The sequence below is a fragment of the Gymnoscopelus microlampas genome, assembly GCF_963454915.1.
Source record: "Gymnoscopelus microlampas genome assembly, chromosome: 23".
In the NCBI taxonomy this organism is placed as follows: domain Eukaryota; kingdom Metazoa; phylum Chordata; class Actinopteri; order Myctophiformes; family Myctophidae; genus Gymnoscopelus; species Gymnoscopelus microlampas.
Window position 1 is genome coordinate 20,435,163 of NC_139960.1, and position 9,818 is coordinate 20,444,980.

Below are 9,818 nucleotides of genomic sequence, written 5' to 3' on the forward strand. Positions count from 1 at the left end.
AGCACCCCACCTTCTCTGTATAATACACCATTTGGTCATAAAATAAAATATGTCTAGACCCCTGAATAGACGACGTCACACTGGTTGCAAGCGTCATACTGGTTGCAAATGAAACCCATTCTATCAGGTCTCGCTAGGACGCGCCTCACTAGCCAACACACAAGAGGGGATTGGGGTGTGCTGAAACCAGCGAAACCCCAAAACAACAGGTTGAGAATTGATTGCATGAAACAATCACCTGTGCGTCCAGTCCAGTCCAGTCTCAATGTTGGTAAACAAATAATTCGTCTATTCTTTTATTTACTCCACTGCGCCCTCTACAGATCTGGTAGTATAAATTATCATTGACCAGATCTGTAGAAGGCGCAGTGGAGTACATACAATCATTTCCATCTGGCAGACATATTTTATTTTCTACCCAAAAAGTGAATTATAAAGAGAGTGGGGGGTCCTGAGAGGCTTCCCACCCTTGAGAATGGACGTTCAACACCTCAAAACAGCCTTTGTTTCGGTGAATAGCGAAATAGTTTTGTTTATTCTTTACTAAAGTTGGAGACCTCGCACGGTAGTGGAATTGTTGGTCTACGAGAATAGCAGCGCGGCTGGCAGAGCGTTAGAGAGAACTCACTAATGCTCTGAACCAGGGCTATTGCACTGCTTGCTTGCTTCCGTCCTAAGTGCCAACACCCGGAAGGGTGTTACTTATACTAGTTCTGCAAACAAACACATTCGTTGCCGTCCTCTGTAAAGCATACATCTGCTGCTTGTTTGACGATGCTTTGCGTATTGTTGTTTGAGACATTTTTAATGTCTCGATATTGATCTTGAACACGTGCGAATGCAGCTGCTGTGTGCTGTAACGTTTCAGTTGGATACAGTGTAACTTCTTTACCTGTAAGGTTTCAGTTGGATACAGTGTAACTAACTTCTTACCTGCACAGAAACACAGACCAGCTGTCTGTCACCTGCTGCTGCTGCTGCTCAAGTATTTCTTGGATTTACAAGATCAGGCAAGTGGGACCATAATTACATTTATTCAATTTATAAAATAATTTAGATAAGCTGACCTACCTGAAAAACTGTTCATGGTGAAAGTCTCTCTCCGATGAAACCAGCAGTCTGATTGTAAAAAGACAACGGCATTTTCAAAATTAAGGTTTAAAACAACAATAAAATGAGGCTAAAATATAGTGTTTTCTTTTGTACAGTTGCTCTGACAAAACAAACAAACACAAACAAACCTGGCATAGCCTGCCACTAGCCTTATTTTACTTACTGCATTACTGGTAGTGGTTGGTAGGACATGTACGAATGAATGTACCATATTAGTCCTGTGTAGAATTGGCTTCTTAATGAAACAGGAGGTGAAAAACTATGATTGGTTCTAACTAGAAGCATTATGCCTGCTATTGAGTGGATAGTATAAGTTTAACACTTGTAGTTGCTCACTTCAAAATAGAAATGTTAACCTTGGGAGGGTGAGGTGCTCATTGCACCTGGTAAATTTAAAACTGTCAAAATGTGTGTTTTATTTATTCCTGTGTGTACACACAGGTGCCTCAGTGCAGGATCTGACTGACAGTCAGTATCACCACCACCATTTGCCTTTACAAGTCTGTGATTTGTCATTGGGAAAACAGTTTCCCATTGGCTCTGAATGAATTGCATTCCTTCTTGTGTTTACTGAAATATAATATGATGACACACATTGCTTTCACCTGATTCAGTGTTTAGGGCTTTCATTTGGTAATAAAAAAAAGTCAGCTCAACAAAAAATTAAGTTGGCTAAAAAGTATAAACTAGTCCCAACATTTTTCTTTTATTGATCTGTTTAAAATAGATCAAGTTTCTATTTCTGTGGATTGCTGCTGCTTTTGTTCAGTGCAACGATCCTTGCTCTTGTATTACATGGCGCATTGTGCCAATTCCAGCCCCTGCTTCTAAAGGGATCATTTCCTAAACAGAAGGATGTTGCCATCACAAATACTGGCATTCTGTGTTGTTTACCTTTTTATCTCATTGATTCATCCACTTTATTGCCTTCCAGGTGTGACGTCGTTGGAGGTTTCTTGGAAGAACGCTCTCTACGGGACCACAATAACCCACGATAATAAGCCTACAACCCTCAACACTACATTCCCATCTCCCCTCACCCAGTCCTACTGCTTGTGTTCCCTGTGTCCAGCCAGAGCCATTCAGCCATGAGCACTCAACCACGGAGGATCCGCTTAAAGCCCTGGCTTCTAGCCCAGGTGAACAGCGGACAGTACCCAGGCCTACAGTGGCTAACTCCAGATCATAGGCTCTTCCAGATCCCCTGGAGGCATGCCACACGTCACCTGCCCATGTCGGAGGAGGAGAACACAATCTTTAAGGTCTCACCTGAAGGGAATTCTTTAACAGTCTCGTGTGTCTCATTTCATTTCATAGCTTAAGAATGTTCAACTGTTGAACTTAAGCGAAGCAGATAAAGCGATACAAGCACTAGGAAGAAGGGATTAAAAGTGGATCAGTTTTGTCTTATCTCTAATGTGGGCCACTAGTCATTTGTTTGACACATGTTGACAATACGTTATCTTGCCAGTTATATTTCCCCTTACTGTGGTTATTTATAGCTTATTGCTCAGCGGAGTCCATAGCATGCTAGAGAAATTGCGGAACACCAGACAGACATAATGGGGGAGTCAGGGGACACAAGTTCTATAGGAAGTATCACCGGATTGACATTTGCAGAACACAGAGAAAAGTGAGAAGCACATAAGAAAAGACCCTAAGGGAGAACTTCCTTATCCTTAATGGTGATATGACTGCCGTACTTTTTTTTGTTTCAGTTTCTTACCCTTTTTTTAGTTTCATTTCACTTTCTCAGGGAGCTTTTCTGTTTCAGTAATTTTCTGAAAAAAGGTAATTTGCAGGTAATCATTTCCTGTGTAGTTCATCATTTCACTAGATATTAAAATCCTCAGTTTCAATTTATCCACTTGTAATTCTTAGAGTGTACAAATGTAACCAAATGGACCCATGGTGCCTTCGGTTACAATTGTACGCTCATGATTAAACCAGCTTGTCCCCTGTTTACCACTCAGGCCTGGGCCCTGGAGACGGGGAAATACCAAGAGGGAGTTGATGAACCCGACCCAGCAAAGTGGAAGGCCAACTTGCGTTGTGCCTTGAACAAAAGCCGTGAGTTCAGACTCAAATATGATGGTACCAAGGAGACCCCTGTTCAGCCGTACAAAATCTACGAGGTTTGCGACCAGCCTGTTAATGGAGGTAAGCACAACAGATGTTTACTGCTTAATCTCAGCGGCTGATGTTATGATGTGTACTGAGCTGAAAGTGCGGAACTGTACTGTTACATGAAATCATTGGATATACAAAGTTGATTTTGAGAATTTCAAATTCACTGAAATGTGACATTTTTTTTTTTTTTGGTTTTCAGATACTGTTGATGAAGATGAGGAAGAGGTATGGAATTAAAAATGAGAGATACAACAGAAGCTGTACTTCCTATGGATGGTTTACGATTTAATCTTTATCTAACTTTCATGCTTTCAGATGCCGAATCTTGTTGGTCTCACAATTAGTAAGTAAAAGGTCCTTAAATATTATTGTAGGAGTTGCCTATATGGTCACTGACGTAACATAATGGATAGCTATCACATTGATCTGAATTATGAGTATTGACATTAGTCATTGATCATATGACTAAATTTGGAGAACGGAAAAAAATCATCGCTCATCAATACATCCTAGTAGCCCATATATAACTTGTGTGCCAGTCAAAGCCGCGGTCAGTAGTGATAAGACCAGACAGTACCACCAGAGTCAAAGCAGGAGTCAGTAGTAATAAAAAAAGAACAGACAGTACCATCAGAGTCAAAGCAGGAGTCCGTAATCCCAAATAATAGAACAGACATTGCAGGTGACAGTGCAAGCTCTCATGGGGGTCGAGCTTGGTTGTGAATCCTGATGGCTACTGGCACAAAAGAGAGTTGCTTTGTGGGGGAATGAGTCTCTGGCATCCCTGCTAGCTTGGCATAGAGGGGATGGGAAGGGTTCTCCAGGATGGCGTGCCGGTTCCTCCTTATCATCCAGCTCAACTCTTAACTATGGAGCTAGCCTTCCTCACCAGATTGTTCAGTTTGTTGGCATCCCTTGTGTTGATGCCACAGCAAAGTGGGTCTGGAATTCCAATTCAATATTCTACTCAAGTTTTGCTGTGTGTTTAACCACTTTAACGCTAAAATATAGGATATACTCATTTACTGTGTGTGTGTGTTAAGTGTTCTATCTCTGAGAGAGACCCTATATATATACTTTGTTGACCGGAGTCCCTCAGGGGTCTATACCAGGCCCCTCCTTTCTTTTTAGCTGTACACCAAATATCTTTGCATTGTGAGCTTGTAAATCTGCTATTTTGACCGAATGTTCACTAGAATAGGGAAGTTAGGGTTCATGTGGTTAAGATATGTTTCTTGACAATCTCTTCCAGATTCAGGACTTGGTGACCCACCACCATTCCCCACCTTCCCTGCACACAGAGAAGTTGCGCACTACAGCACCCAGATGAACGGCACGTTTCGTCCAGCCCACCTCATCCCGATGTCCCATCTTCCTGACAGCATGCAAACCAATCCCAGCAGAGGCCTTCCTGTGACAGCTGACCTTCCTCGGTCAGACTTCCCAGCCCAGGTTCAGCTGGTGGGTGGCATGGAACAGGGTGACTTTGTGCATCGTGGACGACTCTCAGACGGGCTGGGTATAGCACCCACGGCCCTCTCAGAGATGCCTCCCCCTGTTGCCTCTGCACCCCCTGAGCCAGCCCCTATGGATGATAGCCCCATGCCAGGGGTCCAAACCCAGGGAGAGGCACAGGCTCAGCCCTTCAAGTATGACTTGCTGAGCAGCCTTCCATGTGAGTAGAACATTTGCCCTGGCAGTGGGAACCATAGTCGCATGCGTAAGACACAACCACATGCAGCAGCATATATTAGCGTTTCTTTATCCCTCAGATTATACAGTACATAGCGAGGTTAAACTTGGTGTTATATGAGATGTATATCATCACAATAGCAGTGGCCTGATTTGCCATTATGTGGATTATGTGGGTCTTAGTGAAGCGGTCGGTAACACTGGCGCACATGCATACCAGTCTGTCACACCCAGCAGTTGACACACACTGGCATAAAGACTGAAGGCGTGGCAGGTTCTGTGGTTACCATCAGGCAAACATATTTGTCGTTTCATTTGTTATTCTTTGCATGAGAATAGTTAACAGTGTGCATCTAATTAAATATAATTAGCATTGTGAAAAAAAAAATCTAGTGTTAACACACAGGCTCACTCCATGTCTTTCACCCTTTCTATCTGTGGCCAGTGACTGATCTGGACATGAAATTCCAATATCGCGGTCGCACGGCAGATTCTCTGACTGTCAGCAACCCCCAAGGCTGTCGACTGTACTATGGCCACCTGGAGCCCACTCCGGAACAGGTGGACCTCTTTGGGCCTGTCAGCCTCCAGCAGGTCCGGTTCCCTGACTCAACCGGCATCCAGAACCAGAAACAGAAGTTCTACACTGAGGCTTTGCTGGATGTGATGGATCGCGGTATGATACTGGAGATCTGGGAGCAGGACATCTACGCCATCCGCTTGTGTCAATGCAAAGTGTACTGGTCCGGACCCGGCATGCCCGAGCAGGGCCCGCCAAACCCTATGGAGCGGGAAAAGAAGATCAAGGTGTTCAGCCTTAATGACTTCCTGCAAGGTGAGATGCACAAATTCGACCAAATGGTCGGTCATACTGAACATTCACTAGCGACTCCTACTGCAGCCTGTTTAGTGGGGACAGACCTGGGGGAGATACCATGAACCTCAATGTGTGTTATGGTCTCCCGGTGAAACTTCTCAGATGAAAAGCGGCAGCTGGCAACTCTGTGTACTGGAGAAAGCGCATGGATGTCTATACTCTCCCTAGGCCAATAATGGGGGAATTGGAAGTGACAGGGACCACAGTAGTTGAGAATGCATGGAGAATTGACGATGAAAAAAGTTCGAAGGGGGAAACCTTTTATGTCCAGACAGTTACTTTTCAGGAAATGAAAAAAAAAAACTGGTGTTAGTTCCAATGGATCCAGTGTAGCTATTTAGTCACAAGCTCTTGTTAGTACTTTTCATCGGAGGCACTTGGGCTCTAAAGTAGCCTGACCGTGCATCGCAGGAGTCCCGTTCCCGACGATCTTTACTGCATGTCTCTCCCTCTTTCCTGTCCATCTCCACTGTAAACAATCAATTAAAGGCAGAAAAGCCCCCAAAAATATATTTAAAAAATATATCTTATATATATATTTTCATCGGCTAAGTATTTATAGAACCCACAGACAGACATCACTTTCAACAGGGCATCCCTATTTGGGCATGTCATTATAGGCAAAATCTCACAAATTGTCAAAATGATTCGCTGCTTTTGTGCGACACAATGTGTCATATGGCAAAAGTATACAATAAGGCATTGATTTATGAAAATACGATTTTATGTTTTTTTTACAAGATTTTAGCTCAACAGCGATATCATGTTCATCTTGACTGAAATCTTTATTTTTTCCTCTGTCCCCGCATACGGAAAACAGGACTCATTTTGTTCCAGAGAGGTGAAGCCCACCGCCCTCCTCCCTTTGAGATCTACTTCTGCTTTGGGGAGGACTGGCCAGACAAGAAACCCAAAGAAAAGAAGCTTATTATTGTCCAGGTCAGTGCTCTGATTGTATAGCATGCCTCTACTGACCTTAGAACACTGACGATTCTCAACATTATCTCTATATTAGTTGTAGGGCTAATGTTCCATTACCAGACATGAAACTGAGCACTACAGAACTGTATCTGTGAATACTAAAACCCTTACTTCCAGGTGTTAAGCTGCTACCTCTGACATTGTCCTTCTGAAAATCAAGACCCTGAGAGCGATCTTCAGAAGATGAAGATGATTAAATCAGTCAGTAATAATTTATGTAATGGCGGTCATACAGACCTATGGGTGTGTCAGGCCCTAAACAAACAATAGAAAAGCAACACACGCCATCTCCGCTTTACTTCCCGTATCAGTGTGACGTAGTGTCTGCCTATTTAGGAGACCAGAAGTAGGTGGCGAGTATTCATTCCAAAAGGTAGAAGTGAACATAAACAAAGCTTCTGTTCGGACGGATTGTTTAGCCCCCTTGTCATTGAACTAAATATTGTATCCATTCTTCACAAGCCACACATCTTCCTAACACTCACTTTTTCAGAAAGACAACTTCGTTATCGACCTTTTTCTGTTCCAGCAACGCACTCTCCAGATATCTAGCAACAGTAATCATAGGACGTTTGCGAGATCTGATGTCAGACGGCGCCCACCTAAGAGACCATTTGTGTACCATTTCGCACCTACTGGCAAAGCGTGGGATGGCGTATCTTCCTAAATTAAGAATCTTTGGTCAGGCCCATTTTCACCTGCAAAATGTGTCACAGGAACTGGAAGATCAAGGCCGAAACAGACATGGGAATTTCCTGTCATTATGGATTCTATCATAAATATTGCCATTTGTATAATATTAATCTCAAATGTATGTGCTTTGTTTTGTGTGCTTTTCTAAGTACTCAAAGTCGCTTTACATGGGGGAGAGAGTATGATATAGAGTATGATAAACTTACTAAATTCTTCTCTAGTAGTAATAAACATTGTTCTCCATAGGTGGTCCCAGTCGCGGCAAGGATCCTGACAGAGATGTTCTCTGGAGAGCTCAATTGGTCCTTAGACAGCATCCGACTACAAATCTCGCACCCTGACGTGAAGGACCACACAGTGGAGCAGTTTAAGGAGCTACAGAGACTCCTTCAGAACCAACACATCCAGGGTCCCTGGGCCAGTAATGGACCTTGAACCAGAGGGTCACATATTGGGGATAAAAAATAAGATTCTGGGAAACACCCAAAGCCTGAGGCCATTAAAGTGTGCCCACCCACTGGGGTCCCTAGGCCCTTCAAGAGCTTGTGCTTTTGAGACTCAAGCCAACATGGGAGGTTATAGCAGTAACTTCATGTTGAGTTAACCTGAAGGGATCTAAAGCCATCATTCTAACCACTGTATTTTATTTTTTAAAGATATTTTTTTGGCTTCGGCATTTTCATGCTCTATTTCAGATAGGTCCATGTAGAGACAGGAAGATGAGGGCAGAGAGAGATTTGAACCACGGTCCTCACACTCAAAAGCGTATGGTCTGCACTAAAGTTCTGTCCAAGTCACTACTCATCAGGCATCCCTAACAGCTGTGTTTAATGTTGCTTGGCCAATTTAATTAGAAACGGAGTATCCTTAGAATTTAACAATTTCAATAAACACCACTGCAGTATTCCTCAAGTGTCAAGTTGTGTTGTCAATGTTAAACATATTTGAATGTTTTGAATAAATCCTACATGGTTATGGTCTCCCTTACCAAAACAATAGTTTAATATTCTAATTTGTCAGAGAGCAGAATTTCTAAGCAGCATTTCTGGGAGGCAAAACAGAATTGGTATCCATAAAATAAAAGATTTGCATTATTTCCTTAGAAGGGACGCTATCACAATTTAACATCTTAGTATATACAGTATTTGTTGTAAGGCTAATGTTCTTATTCACAGCTGTAAAAACAGCAGCTTTGTTTCTTTGAAAAGTGTTACCACAATGACATCACTGGGGTAAAAAGTAAAAACCATGAACGTGATGACCCCTAAAGAACCACTTCAACCCGTCTTCATATAAGGTCCTCACTGTCTCAGGAGGGCTGTGGACAGTTTAGAAACCCACCTACCAGTGACATCAGCAGTAGGCAGATTTAAGTTTTATTAATGTGAAAACAATGTTTATATTATAGCATGCTAACTTTCCAGGAATAGAAAGCCTGGAGTTTTAAATAGCTTGAATTTGGCGTCCGAACTGTCCATCCATGGCCCTCTGAGACAGTGAGTAAACAAATGAGCATGGACCATTTTTATGAAGATCGGTTGAAAATAACTGAAGTGGACCTTTTAAGCTGGACTAATATTTGTTATGCAGCTACCCCCAGTGACAGATGTCCTCGTTCACTGTATTTACAGCAAAAATGGCAATCTTAACTTCAGCAAATATGAATCAGGTTGAGTAAATGGCGGATATATACCATATGGGCATGCCAGGCTGATGCTTGCCCACAAAATGCATCATGGAATTTGTAGGAACAGAAGGGCCAAAACAAACAGCGGAATTTTCTCTGCAATTTTATAGTAAATGTTATTTCTATAGATTATGATAATCAACAATGAACTGAAATGCACATACAGTGTGTCCCCTAAAGCACAATGTAATTTAAATTCAAGAAAATGTATGGCCATCTTCAAAACCATCCCACCCCCTGAGAGAGCCCAACTTTGCATATCAGATGACATTGGCAATTCTTTCGGGGATTCCAGAACAGTAAGGAAAACCATTCTTCCCAAGTAGGTGCTAAACAAACATGAACCTGTTTGACTTGAACATGCTGTGAATGGGGTCTGAACATGACAAAATGTAATACAAAAGAGAAGTGTGATTATGACATCAGCTTACCCTGGAGGAGGGCTAGAAAGTGGCTAGATCTAGGCTAGATCCCCATTAAATGGAGGGATTCGGATTACTGAGTGAGGGTACTTGTGCAGTTAGGGATCGGTCAGGATGCATACATACAGCCACCTGCCAGGATGAGTCTTGTGTGAATGTTCACATGCATTTATTGCTACAGAGTGATAAAGTGTTGTTTGACTTGCTACTGTAGCAATCACAA

The 9,818-nt window shown here is 42.6% G+C and overlaps 1 protein-coding gene across 1 annotated transcript; it reads left to right on the top strand.

Annotated features, from left to right (window-relative positions):
• Nucleotides 1-675: 675 nt before the first annotated feature.
• Nucleotides 676-8,484, top strand: irf5 (interferon regulatory factor 5). Its single transcript, XM_084049943.1, has 9 exons — nt 676-1,010; nt 2,048-2,375; nt 3,087-3,273; nt 3,443-3,468; nt 3,559-3,586; nt 4,496-4,918; nt 5,381-5,770; nt 6,633-6,751; nt 7,733-8,484. Exons 2-9 carry the CDS (start codon nt 2,202-2,204, stop codon nt 7,919-7,921), a joined length of 1,536 nt encoding a protein of 511 aa, XP_083906069.1. The 5' UTR covers nt 676-1,010; nt 2,048-2,201; the 3' UTR covers nt 7,922-8,484.
• Nucleotides 8,485-9,818: the final 1,334 nt, after the last annotated feature.